The following is a 14,891-nucleotide window of genomic DNA, read 5'->3' as shown; positions in this document are numbered from 1 at the left end:
GATTTGCTGTTATCTCAGTCACAAATACACATCTGTATTCCTTTATGGATCAGTTAACATTATAAATGATAACATTAGCTCATTTCTCTAATTTTTTAATTTTAGAACTACACTAAAAAAGCCAAAAGAATACTTTCACAGTAACTCATGACTCGTCTGACATGATGATGTACCACACTCCCCCATCTTTCTACAGTTGCCCCTAAAAATGTGTTCTTTACAACTAGATGGGAGGAAATTTATTTTAAAACCTACAGTACAAAATGTAAAAGAAAGGCTATGAGCACAGTGTCTTATAATAACATTCCATGAAAGTTTTAAATTGGATTTTTTTTGTGTGTTCAAATAACATGTCTTATTATCTCTTAACAATGTACAGCTTTTTAAAAACCAAAATGAAGACTGTACTTGTTGTTTTTAATCAGAATGAAGACAATGAGGGTACTGTAAAAGAATTGTTGCAAAGAGGAGACAACTTACAACAAAGAATCACAGATGAGAGAAAGCGAGAGGAAATAAAGATAAAACAGCAGCTGTTACAGACAAAACATAATGCTCTCAAGGTATTAGAGCTAAAATTATAATATACCTTGCCTGTGGTTTTTTTAATATATAGGGTAAAATATAATGTGCATTAATAAAATCTGCTTAAGACTCTTAGTCATCAGAAACTCACTTTTTCTGTGCAATGTGTGTGCTTTATTTAACATTTTTGAGTGGTATTTGATTTTGAAAGATGTGTTGCTTAAAAGTTATGGCTTTTTAAAGACATATTTTTCTAAGTAGTAATTGAAAGAAGGAAATGCATTCATAGTACTTATACATTTAATTTTCTAATGTGCTTTATTTTTATCAGCTACTTTATATTGAAAAAAAACCTGCCTAGCTGCCAGAATAACCGATCTACATGTATCCATTATTCCTGCTTTCTTTACTTAATTCATTTTACTTGCATTAGGTCCAATTTTTTGGTAATTTGATACTTGTTTAATAAGCCCTAGATTCTTTTCATTTATTTATTTTTAAAATTTTATTATGCCTTTAAGAAAGTCACTCTTTGCAACTATCTACAAAAGTCAAATTTAATTTATATGGGAATCCTAAAAAATAATCTTAGTGTCCTTGAATAAGAACTGCTACTTTCATATTAAGCAGTGTAGTGTATGGCTTCAAGTCCCCACGTGACTCATCTGGATTGTGCAGAAAGAGCAGGATAAACTTAATTTTTCTATAATAATATCTAGGAAGTTCTTGAGACTAGACATGTGGAAAGTTTTGTGAAAGAAACTTTTTTTTTGTATATGCTTTGCAATAATCACTATTTGCATGCATGGCTGATTTTCTAATACTGTTAATTGCTGAGCTTTCCTTGTAAATCACTCTTTCGAGCTATGTAGTTATGAAGGTGGATCCACCTAGTAGGTAGATGGAGTCTGCTTTCTACATGCAAATAAGAGAATAAAATCTTTCCTCCTATAGTCAACCAAATAAACACTGCTGAGAATGTAATTACACAATATTGTGCCTGCAAGGAATCCACAAGGAAAGTCTAATTGGCTAGCAGGTGTTCTGAAGGTAACTGCTGATAAATATAGTAAACAGAAAAGGCCTCTTCCTCGAGGGAGTGCAAAAGCACACCATAATGTGTCTAGAAAATCGGAACGCTATGTAACTCACACCCTTCCAACTGGAAGCAAGCTTTCAGAACTATCTACACTGATCGTGTGATGGTATGTGTCCTACTGAATAGCAGTGTTTAATGGTTATCTGGCATTCCTCTAAAGAAATCTACATGACATCTCTGAATATTTTACATATTATACATCAGTTTGTGCTTAGGAAATGGAAGATGTTTCAGATTTATGACCACCAAACCCCTTCTCTTGGGAAGGATGTGAGTTATGTCACAAATAAGGCATGGCTCAACTCTAATTCACGTGGCTGTATCTTGTTACCTTTGAAAAAAGCAGCATTCGATATGACTCATCAGAAGGTTTGAAAATTCAACATGAAGCATAAAGTACAGCAAGTTTTAAATTCCGAATTTTAAACAAACTGGATAATGAAATGTAGTTCATTCTTGCAAATATAGGCTGTAAGTGATTAATCAAAATCGTGAACCCTACTTGCCAAACCAGTGTATACCAACATATTCAATAACTTTTTAAATCTGTCAAATAGTTCCAATTCTGGTCCTTATGAAATATTTTAGAGAAGGTCAAAGCTTTCCAATGCAATGAATTTTTAGAAATTCTCTGATGTTTATTATTTTTTAGCTCGAATTAAACCTGTGAATAAAACCCTAATTGCTACTTTCTGTAGAAATGAAAGCTGCATGCAGAGCTTACGTTCCCATGAATTATAAAATGGCATTTTGACTAATTCTATTAATCACAGAAGATATTGGGTGTGCTCGTAAAGAGCATGATGACTGATTTCCCCCATTGTTGATTTATTAAATTAGTCTTATCACATTGATTTGAAAGCATGCACTTGCTATTTTTTCAAATAGTTAATTGTTTTGCATGTAGAGCATGATTGGATATAGTAAGATAAATTTGGCTATGCAAGCCTTGGAAGGAGAAGCATTTGTCTAATATAATTTTTTATTATGTTCACAAATATACAAACAATGGTAACACTTCTACACATACAGCTTGGAACAGTTTATAAGACAACCAAAATGGCTTTATATTTCTAATCATAAAATATTAATGGCCTATGAAACTCTTATGTAGGCATTTTTAAAAACATGAATGTATATTGGTTGAGTACATAACGTTTTGTTGATGAGCCCCAAGGCTAAAGATACACATTTTAGAATTTTACCTATTTTAAGTCAAATACAAACTCACTAGGTTTGTGGGTTTGTATCTAGTTAAGTCAATTGTATTTGTATATTAAACTCTTTCACATAAACTACACAACAATTAGCTCATTAAGAGTCAATTAAATGTGACAAAATTTTTAAGCACGTTTGAACATGCTAAGAGAAAATGCTTTAAGTGTGTTATTCAGGTTTCTTAGCTTCCTATACATGGGTCCTGCCTCATGAATACACAATTTAATTATGTCTTTGTATGTTTTGCATTTAAATATGAATTTAACCTAAGTTGTACAAAAAGATGAGTAACGCAAATTATTTTGATAAATAACTGTAGCCAGAAGTGCACTATACATATATATTGATATTTTAATAATGTCTGCACCATGAACAGGATTTGAGGTCTCAAAGAAGAAAAAAGGCTCTAGAAATTTCTCATCAGTGGTATCAGTACAAGAGGCAGGCTGATGATCTCCTGAAATGCTTGGATGACATTGAAAAAAAATTAGCCAGCCTACCTGAACCCAGAGATGAAAGGAAAATAAAGGTAATGTTGTTTTAGAATGTCAATACCAGATTTTATTATACAGTTTAATTAACCTGTGAAGATCATATTTAAAATGTTGATGTGCTTGTTTCTATTAACGTTCTCTTTGATTTGATGCATTTCCTTGTATTGTGTGTTGTTTTCAGTAAATGTATTGTATTAAGTGTTATTCAATTGACGTAATGTTGAATGAATAAAATGTTTTGCTTTTAGACTATGTAAAATGATTTAAGAAATGTGATGTGTTTTCTGGTAAAATTGTAATTGACTTTGTGTATCTTTGTTCCAGATGAACTAATGACTTATCGGTATATGGACGACTTCTTACTCATGTTAGCACATTCATTTCATCAGAGCATCTTCACACATCAGTGTTAAATCTTTATAGATTTATTTGCATATTGTCTGAATATGTTTTTTCTGTTATTATTTTACACTTTTTATTTTGCTTCATTCTCTGTTGAGTTCCTCAAACCTTTAAAAAGGAAATAAATAACTTACTCACTTACCCTCTAAATTATATTCTATATGGATGGTCCCTAATAAATAATGAGTTATCCCTCCAAATTGATTCAAATCCCAAGACACCAGAGGAATTTAGGAGAAAATGTTAGACTAATTTAAATATTTACTTAATTAGAATATCTAAAACCAAGCATTCAAAGGATAACTGAAATAATGTTTGGATTATTGAGCGAGGATGACAGTCATGCCTTTCATATTTGTAAATTTCAAAGGATGACAATAAAGGGACAACAGCCTTTGAAATTTCTGAGAGAAGTATTTGCTGCTCGCAAGTCGGTTGATGTGGTTAGCTAACTGCCCTGGGCCCTGTATTGGTTTTGCTCAATAGGAAATTGATCGGGAATTGCAGAAGAAGAAAGAGGAGCTGAATGCAGTGCGTAGGCAAGCTGAGGGCTTGTCTGAGGATGGGGCCGCAATGGCAGTGGAGCCAACTCAGATCCAGCTCAGCAAGCGCTGGCGGGAAATTGAGAGCAAATTTGCTCAGTTTCGAAGACTCAACTTTGCACAAATTGTGAGTTGTTACTGGCAAACCCACGTATGTGTTTGCAACTACTACTCTATTAACAGAGGCCTACTAACAAAAAAGAGACAAAAAATCTGGGTGCAATTTTAAACTTCTAATGTACATTCTGAAAGTGAGTAGTTTCCCTCACTTTGGGCTTCTGTAACACTAGTGCTTAATTTTGCCAATTAAAGACACAAGAAATTAACAGATAACAGGGAAAACCCCTTATCAAAAATGAAAATACATCTTAATTTTTTTTGCTACATCATTTTTCATAACATTGGCAATGTTAATTTGTCAATTTATCATACATTCACTTTACTTCAATGTCTAATCCAAGAAATATGTATTGCTTTCCTGAGATCATCCCATGCTGATTTTACTTTCTTAATGTATACATGATAAATAATAAATATTTTGTGGTACACCTTACGTCAACCTGCATAAGCCATTATCTCATTGACTTGAAGAATAATAACTAGTCCTCACACCTGGTTTAACTACTTAATGGGTTACAATGATCATAAAAGAACTGGATGCCTAGTAAAATGGTTGGTAATTGATTGCAGATTGAACAATATCAGATAATGTTATTACTGAAATGTTACCAGCCAAAACAAAAAGGAGTGACTGCTCTTGTTTCAAACAACTGAATGGAAAGTGTATGGTTCTCTCTTTAAAAAGGCAATTCAGAATTGTTAGCTCGGTCTCAACTTCTTTATTTGTAATAAGTATAAACCATAGAGGTTATCTGACAGGTACATTTTTGTTCCTATTATTAACACTTGTAAGATGAAGAGGAATGATCGACATCTGTAATTATAGAAGAAAGTACTCCTAACAAAACCAGGATGTCAAAGTCTGGAAAATAAGTCTTTATAGTTAAATTAGGTTGAATTATATGAATCAAACAGATACTCAACCATTTTGCCCTATGTAAATAACAACTGCATAGGGTTCAGCCCATGCATGAGACTTCTTGGGAACTTCTTCTGTGATATTGTCAGTTCCATTTAATTTGGTGTATATTTTTAAAATGTCAAAGGCAATTACCATAACTTTATTTTATAAACATATAAGGGAAGTATGTTGCATATTATTGTGACTTCTTTTAATACTTCAAGAAAATTCATAAATATACCGTTTTCTGTTAAATCTAATACCCTAAAGTTTAATAGCAGGTGAATATTCTGAGCAATTGGAAGAATACAAGAAATAGTGAAACTGTATTGCAGATGAAGTCTAATTCCACCTGGCTGAATTTTTCAGCCTATTATCCTTCATATTAGATGTTATGAATGTAATGTGTCCTAAATAACCTTACACTAACCAGCAAGCCTGTGTCTGCAGATGCAAAATGAAGCGAAAGATTAAGGCAATCAAAAGAAAATTCTAGTAAAATAGTTTCACCTCAATTTAATAGATCATTCAAGGGGAAGTCCTTTGCTTTGAATTATCTGACTACTAACTCATTTCTCCATTCCAATTTTCCCCAGGTCTTGACACACCCAATATGCAGGTTTAAAATTCGTTACAAACTAATCAAGTTGCTAATGCTTTATGGCTAAATAGGCACAGGATCAAAAATCTCCATAAACCACTTACTTAAAATGCCATTATGTCCCTATTCATAGTAGGCTCTCAACAAATATTTGTACAACGTAATAATGACTGGTGAAATAAAGGAAGCATATGTGAACCAGTATATTTTTTTTTGAAAATTGTAGTAAAATTCTAGGATGTATTTTCCTCATAAATGGTTTATTCTTAAATTTTATATATTAAAGATCCAAAATTCCGAATGTGAAGGGGCCTATTTTTGTCTTAACTCTTAATTATCCATGATAATAAAGTAATCACAATCTGTATGAAGAATATTCAATTTAATATTGCAGTTATATTTGGTATTGGATTTTAATTAGAACTGAAGGACAATTAGTAGATGATAAGTAGGTATATAGGTTGGTAGGTAGATAGATAGACAGCTGGATGTAGAAATATTCAAGACGTATCTTTATACTTTACCAATTGTCAGTGCATTTTAAAACTAATTTCACTGTGGCCACTGATTAGAGTTATCTTTCCCAATTCTTATGCACTAGAGTCATTTGTGGTAGTCACAGTAAGCAGCTGAATGAAAAGTAGTATTTGATACAAACTTACAATGGCTCTGATGCAGCATATGCCATAGCTTCAGAATTTCTTACCTCCCCCTATATTCTCCTTCTCTAATTGTTTGATTTTTATTTTTCCTAACTGTCCCTTTTTGTTTTTTCTAGATATAAACTCTAGGCTTTTAAAGTTCATCTTTCATGTCTTTACAGCAACAAGTTGAAATAGTAAGTGGTACTCTTAAAGTGCTTAGTATATGAGAGCTGAGTGAGTTTAAAATGAAAAATTAATTTTCCTTATTTCAGAAATAAAGACTCAGAGAAGTGCTAACCAGTGTAAAATTAAGGCATTTAGGGGACTCTGTCCATGTCAGAGCTATATACGGTAGTAATAAAGGTCAGAAAAGGACCGAGACTTTGAGGGAACAATCATGAGGTAGCGCCCAGCCACACAGGAATGCAGACCAAAGCATAGTAGAGGGTGTCTGCAAATTGTGGTCCTCAGGGCAAACCTGGAGATGATAAAGAAGAGGCAGGAGAGTGGGAGGAAGCAGGTAAAAAATTTTACCAGATATTCACAATGAGAAAACTCCTGCCTTAGGTAAGAATTCCAAACATTTCTAATATATTTCCTGTTGGTTTAGAAATTGGGTTCCTTACTTAAGACCAAGCACGGACTGTAAACTGAGGAAAAGGGATATTCCTATAGGATGTATTATCACAGCAGTGTGGTCTAGTAAAATTAACTCCTGGATAAACAGCCTTGAATATGAATCCCAGTGACTTTGAGTGCTGTATGATCATGGATAAACTGAGTCTCATTTACTTCATCTGTACAATGGAGATAAGGATGTTTCTGAGGATTAAAGAAAGTAATATTTTTCAAACACCTGCTGCGTTATGTAGGCTCAATGCATGAAAGTTTTCTTCTTCTCCTTTCTGTATATATATTAACATTGGAAAATAGACATAATCTTTAATTTTTAAAATATTTTCATAAGTCATTAAGAGAATTAAGTATGCACCATTTGTTTAAAATGTTAACAACAGATATCTCGTTCAGTGAAAATTTCAAATTTGATTCCATAATATATAAGCAGATACTTTTCTCTAGATTCACAGAATAAACACAGGAAATATCACACAAATCTGATGACTGCCAAGAAAGGGCATGATTTTCCATAAACTGCCCCACAGATCTCTATCTGGATTCTTCTACCTAAAGGCACTGGAAACTCCACAGTAGACAATTGTTTCTACTTTTTTATGCTTCATTGTAGCATTTGGAAAATAACCTCAGAGCGCCCAGGCATTTGTAAACACAAAGTTATATAATGAAGATACCACTACAACCCCCAAGGCTCATGTGAAACTCCTAAGGAAGATAAGCTTACAAACTAAAATTATGATTATTATGGAAAAAAATTATAAGCAATGTTATCAGATGCCAAACGTTAAAAGGAGAATGTATACCTGAAGAAAATAGAGATAAGAGGATAATCACCAAAGGATATTAAGTAATTTTTAACGTACAAAAATAAAAATTTTATGGATTTTTTTCCAGTAAGAATAGGCCATTATATAAAGTGAAGTCGAAGATTTGAAAAAACAAAGTCTAGAAATGAAAATATAATTAATCGCTCAGACATCTGCATGAAATAAGTTTCAAGTTAAAAAATGGGGATTATTGGGAAGAGACAATATTTCATATTAATGAAATTTAATAAAATGGAATAAATTTAAATTTTAATGAATCCTCAAATTCAATGATTGTCAACCAATGTGGAAAAAATAAAAACAAGTATACCAGCTAGCTCTGAATGAAACTCAGAGCATAAATAACCAAAAAGTTATCATAAAGGTTACTAAAGACAAAAGAACATTTACAGGGTGACAATATTGACTGCAGACTTTTCATCAACAATAGATTTTAGAACACAGTGGAATAATATCTTCAAAATGCTAGGCACATTTTCAAATACCAGGTAAAATATGATTCAAGAATTAAGGCAAAATATTTTCAGACATACAGTTAGTTTCACCTAAACAAAAACTAAGAATTTCTTGGCTATAGATTTTTATTAAATAATTACTAAGCAATACACTTGTGTAAAATAAAATGAAACTAGAAGGAAGGAGACAGCTATGTAAAGTTGTATAAAATTGTTTTCTCTGTAAATAAGAACATTTATAAAAAAAAGCTTATAATCCTAAAATTTGGTCAGTGCCACCAAGGAAAACACAGAATACTAGGAGAATGCAGTATTTGACTGATCGTATGTAAAGAGAGATAAAACAAATACAAGACTTATTGCATATCCTATGTATTACATATCCTATGTAAAGGGAGATAAATATAAGACTTATTCTAGATAATGTCGACAATTTTAAGGCTTGTGCATAATGTATTCTATATAAATTATTACCAATTATAATGTTTCTAGATAGCAAAAAAGTGCTAAACCTCTGAAATATGTATGCATACATGACCTTTCCAAGAAGAGGAGCAAAAAAATACAAAAAAAGCCCACCTCAGTGAAGAAAAAGAAATGTCCATTTTCTAAATACATTTCCACTTGAGCTGAACATGTTATGACATCAAATACCAAGTATTTGATCTTGATGTTTAACATTTTATATCCAACAAGCTCTTATCTTGGATGCCTAATGAGCACCTCAAACATTTAATAGCCAAGTGAAAAATAAATGATCCAACCCCCTTCTACATTTATTGGCATCTACCAACATCTCCAGATGTTATTAAATTGCACTATTATTTACTTAAGTCAGAAACATAGACATCCTTCACGATTCTTTTCTCTTACATTACCATGTAAATTATTTTAACTCTTGTTGGATATACCTGCAAAATGCATCAAATCACTCCTCAGTATCTGTTATGGAAGTGCTAATCTACAAGATTATTATCTGTCATCTGGATTACTTCAACAACCTCTAACCTCTTCTTCCAGTCTTTCCCCACTTAGCACCATATTTCTCCTGGTGAAGGCAGGGAGCTCCTTCTAAGGTGTTAATGAGATCATATCAGGCCCCTCCTGCCCATTACTCTTTAAATGAAATCCTGTGATCTGCTATGTGATGTAGCCCCTTGCTATCACTTCTGTTACTCACACTTTATCTCCCTTTTTGCTGTTCTGCTAACATAGAGGCCTAAAGGTTTCTTTTCTATACCTGAACACAACCAATTTCATTTCCATATCAGTACCTTTGAACATATTTTTTTAATGCAATATTTTTCACCTAGAATTTTGCATAGGTGCTATAACTTATTTAGATATCCTTTCATTTAGGAACAATGAATATTTAGTAGAAGTTTGAGGTATAATCTCTTTATGTAATGTATTTTCTGTTATAAATATTTTATATTCCGTATACGTATGTATGCAAATTGGGAGTTTAAGCCTGCTGTTCAGAACATCATTTTCTCTTACGGTTACTTCTAGAAGTAGGCATACTAAGGAAAGACAAAGCTTGTGGAACCTAACAGTGAGGTGGTAAAAGGTGAATATGAAGAGGGTTACAATATTGTATTGCAATGGATAGCTTGTCCTACAGCAGAGTAATTGTAATAGGATATTTTAACAAAATTAAAGTACACATTTCCAAAATATACATGCTCTTGGTAGGCTGATAGAAAATTAACCTTGTTTGTAGACTAAATGCCGCAATAAATGTGTTATTTAAAATAGTCCTTGGCTGGGCATGGTGGCTCACAACTGTAATCCCAGCTCTTTGCGAGGCCATGGTAGGCGGATCACTTGAGGTCAGGAGTTCCAGATCAGCCTGGCTAACATATATATATATATGTATATATATACACACACATATATATACATGATATCATGTATATATATGTATATATATGTATATATATGCATATATATGTATATATATGCATATATATGCATATGTATGTATATACGTGATACATATGTATATACGTGATTGTATATACGTGATATATATATGTGTTATGATATATATACACGTTATGTTATATATATACACATATATTTAGATATACATGTTATATATATGTGTGTTTTATATATATAATATATATGTTTTATATATAAAATTAGCCAGGCTTCGTGGCAGTTGCTTGTAATCCGAGCTTCTCAGAGGGTGAGGCATGAGAATTGCTTGAACCTGGGAGGCAGAGGTTACAGTGAGCAGGGATGACACCACTGCACTACAGCCTGGTCAACAGAGTGAGACCCCGCCTCAAGAAAAAAAAAAATAGTCCTTAAGTGAAGAAATTTGTAAAATAAACACCTATATATTGTGAATATTTTTCCACTAGCTTTTGAAAATTATTTGAATCTGAATAGTATTTTACATTCACAAAGAGTCTTCACATGCATCTAGTTTGATCACAGTAATGACCCTCTCAAGTATCATTTTCATTGTCATTTTACTGTAAGAAAAATTAGCATAAATGAGATTAAGAGATTTGTCCAAGGACACATCTGAGAAATGGAAGACATCAAACTTGAACTCACTGCCTTCCAAAACATGGTGGGAGTTATTAATAAAAAAGGAAAAAGTTTCAGTGTTTAAACAATTTTGGTAGACAGTAGATTAAGCAAACTTTCCTTACTCTATAACTTTCTAGTGTGTTTGATATGCAAATGAGATTATGACTTTTTATGAAGGGGTTAGATTCTATAGACTTTAACATCTGGGCAGTTGCAGTAGAAAAGGGAAATTTCATTTCAGATTGATGAAAGGTTTCTTGTTTGAGTGATGGTGAATAAAGAATATTATTTAGAAAAAAATGGGAAGAACATCACTGTATCTTTCTTCTGTTGTTTGGGATTTCCTTAAATTTAAGCAGAGATGTACAAGAAAAGTAATAACAGAGCTGTTTGCCACCACCTTATGTAAAATAATGTCTGAGCCTAGATTTAATACTCTGCTACACAGTTTTTATATTGTCTCCTATCAGGTAATAAAAGCAACTCATTTTGAGAATAAAATTAGGGGAAATATATTTTCTTTGCATAATTGCCACATAGATTTTCTTCTTTTCCTTGAAATAACAACAAAGATTTTCAGCTGCCAGTGCAACATCCTTGGCGAATTTGGGAAGATAAATGATTTTCTTATTTAGAGATAGAATGTTCTTTAGTAAATGGAGTTGTGAATATAAAAGACTAATATAATGGTTGTTTAGGGAAATCTTGAACCAGGATGTAGCTGTTTGTAGAATTTTTCTCCTCTCAGCTGAATTTTGTAATTAACATATTACAAAGATTAAAAAAGAAATTAGCTAACATGTTATGTTTTTCTAGATTGTTGATGATCATAATGGTTATAACTGTACGGAATTTTTTTGTTCTAGTGTCTAGTTGTGTAGCATAATCAGTTTAATGGTTGTTTAAGTAGAGACATGTTCATCGAGGATCAGCTTCCAGAAAGATGACAGACTGACTTAATCCCTCACCCCTCATTTCAAATGGATGGAAATTCTGAATAAAATTCAGTTTTTAAAAGTTTTAAATACACAGCTGGGCTATGGTGGAACCTCTCTTCCCTCTATGTGCCATGAATGATCAAATCATCTTATGTGAAACTGAACCTGGATTGAGAGCCTTATGGCTAGGCAGAAGTTTTCAAGACTTTTTAGGACAAAATATGTGACCTTCAACAACACGTAATATAGAGGTGAAAATAAAACCCCTGCTTAAGTTCAGAACTTTCAAGGGCTTCCCTCATCTCTAAAGGGGAATAAATAAATCCTACCCATAATGGAGAAAAGTCAATATCTGTAGTGATAATAACTTAGGATTTTCAAAACTTAATAGAAATCGCAATACTCAGATTTAAAAAAAGAAATATAAGTATAGATCATCACTATGAAATGATGAATCTGATGAATCAAAAAAAAATAATTTTAAGTACTGCTATATTTCCTTAGAAAGTAATGACACTTAAAATGGTACCTGGTTTTAGAGCAATGATAGAAGCCAGAAGATGGTAGAATAATATTTTCAAAAACAGTGAAAGAACATCCACATAGGAACCTAGAATTGTGTATTGATAGAAACTCTCTTTCAGGAATAACATTGAAATAAAGATCTTTTCAGACCCACAGAAACTGTTTACTAGCATAAAATTCTTTATAGAGGATGTCAAGATTTGTCTTTAAGCAGGAGAATGATTCAAGATGGAAGATTGAAGCTGCAAAAGAGAATGATGTGCAAAGAAAATGGTAAAAAAAATGGAAAAGTCTTAAACATTTACTGTGTATAAAAGTGTCTATTAAAAAACAGAACTAAAATGCTGGACATCAATGAAACTTGAGAAGGTGGTTAAGTTTTTCATCCAGTTTACCTCCTACCTTTCTATGTATTGTTTCTCCATTTCTATAGGTAGTACCTAATGCTGAAATGCCTCAGTGCTCGGTCCTTGGGCACTTGCCATTTTTATTTATTCCATGTATGTCTTGCTGTTTTCATCCAGCCTCTTGACTTGATTAAAACAAAATTATTCTTTTCCCCTCTAATGCAGTGGAAGCACCATTCTTTCAAATTTTCAGAGAAAAAAAAATCTACGCATGCTTTCTTTAGCCTATTTCTATGCAATAAACAGGGACAACATTTGAAAAATATCAATCATTTTTAAATCTGATCATAACCCTTCAATGAATTCCCATCTATTTTTAAGTGAAATCCAAAACCCTTCATGAATTTCAATGGGTATCTGACCTGGATGGCCCACTTCTTAACTCAGGCCTTATCTCTTAACATTTTACCTCTGCTTCACCTACATTGACCCCTTTGCTGCTGTTTGTACATATCTGACATGCACCCATTGCATTGTGTGCTACCTCTGCCTAAAATAAACCTCCCCCGTTTATCCATGTGTCTCTTTTCATTTCTTCCTTAACTTCTTTACGCAAAAGTGTTTTTCTCAATGTCTCTCATGTGTGCACATACACCCCCCCCCCCCCCACACACACACACTTTTTATCCATGCTTTCCCCATTTATTTTTCTCAATAAAGTGCACGATCAGGAAAGTTCTCAATATTTTCCTTCTTTATCTTCTTGAGTATTTATTTCCCTACCTAGAAATAGAGCTCCAACCCAACAATGCAAAAAAAAATTGTCTTTTTTTCACACTGCTGTGTCCTCAACACCCAAAACAGCGGCTAAGTACACAATATATATTTGTTTAATTCATAAGATAAGTAATTAATCAATAATGAATAAAGCAATTTTAAGATTCTCTTAGTGCTTAGAATGAAAACTTGCAAAATTTCTTGTGCATGTTAAGAATTTTATAGTAATCATTAAATCGATAGAAGTATACAATTTTTGAATAATAGAGGGAAAAATAAAGACATAAGCTATTAAGTTAAAGCAAATAATCCAAATAGAAAACTGAGGCTTAAGAACATTAATTGAATTCATCAAGGGTAGTAAGTAACTATATGAACATAGGATGTTGTGTTTTCCGAATATCTCTAGTCCAAAGCTATCACTATGTATAAAATAAGATGTTAATTAAAATTTAATATTCTTGCAAGTTTATGCAAATTTACCATTTATACAACATATTACTTCTTGAATATTGTCTCAAATGACTGGCTTCAAGTAGCACGTTAAATTAAAATAGTAGAATAAATGTGTCAAGCTTCACTCACTATTCACAATTATTTTATAGTTAGATTATGGCTGTGTTAGAGGAAAAATTTTATATTTGCTTATCTTCTGAATTAAAGTTACAGTAATAGACTACAGTCATCATGCAATGTGTTGTCAAATATAATAATAAACATAAGAAAAAACAGTAATATACTATGTCAGATTTTTCTATCAAGTGGAAATTTAGCACATTCTTTAGGAAATATTGATGGCAAAATCTATTATTTATATATTTTTCAGAAATATTGGATATAAATACAAAATTAAATGATGAATTGTTGATATGTGCAGTTTTACTATCATATAATGTTACTTATAACATAAATATAACTCATTTTTGGCATCAGATGATGTAACTTGGTTCACTAAAATTAGTATTATCTTCATTTGAATGCTACAACCTTGAAAAATTATTACGTTTGATAGAACTATTTGAGAACAGTTTTTTACTTCTCATTATGACTGTGGACATTAACGAGATGTCCATATTACGTTCCCTTTTCTTAGCATAGTGGAAATGATTACAGATATCAGTTATATTTCTTGCCTGATATTAGGCATTCCGCATTATGAATTATGCAAGAGTAAATTTTTACAAAGGGTATCTCTTATCCTTATGAGAGCCTAAAAAGATGAAAATTTGTCAAGCAGCTTTCCTAAGATCCCACAAAATTAGGGGCAAGGGTTCCAGCATCAAGATGTAGTTT

At 32.2% G+C, this 14,891-nt stretch overlaps 1 protein-coding gene across 1 annotated transcript in view; it reads left to right on the top strand.

Moving 5' to 3' along the window:
* DMD (dystrophin) overlaps positions 1-14,891 on the top strand; it is a 2,251,240-nt gene that overhangs the window by 968,616 nt on the left and 1,267,733 nt on the right. Inside the window, exons 37-39 of the mRNA XM_032756167.2 lie at positions 426-563; positions 3,219-3,371; positions 4,225-4,407. Of these exons, the coding sequence (XP_032612058.2) occupies positions 426-563; positions 3,219-3,371; positions 4,225-4,407 (474 nt within the window). The remainder of the gene's footprint in view (positions 1-425; positions 564-3,218; positions 3,372-4,224; positions 4,408-14,891) is intronic.

Source organism: Hylobates moloch, unplaced genomic scaffold (assembly GCF_009828535.3).
Source record: "Hylobates moloch isolate HMO894 unplaced genomic scaffold, HMol_V3 SCAFFOLD_7, whole genome shotgun sequence".
NCBI classification, from domain to species: Eukaryota; Metazoa; Chordata; class Mammalia; order Primates; family Hylobatidae; genus Hylobates; species Hylobates moloch.
Note: the sequence above shows the minus strand (reverse complement) of the source record. Positions and strands in the feature narration are given on the sequence as shown.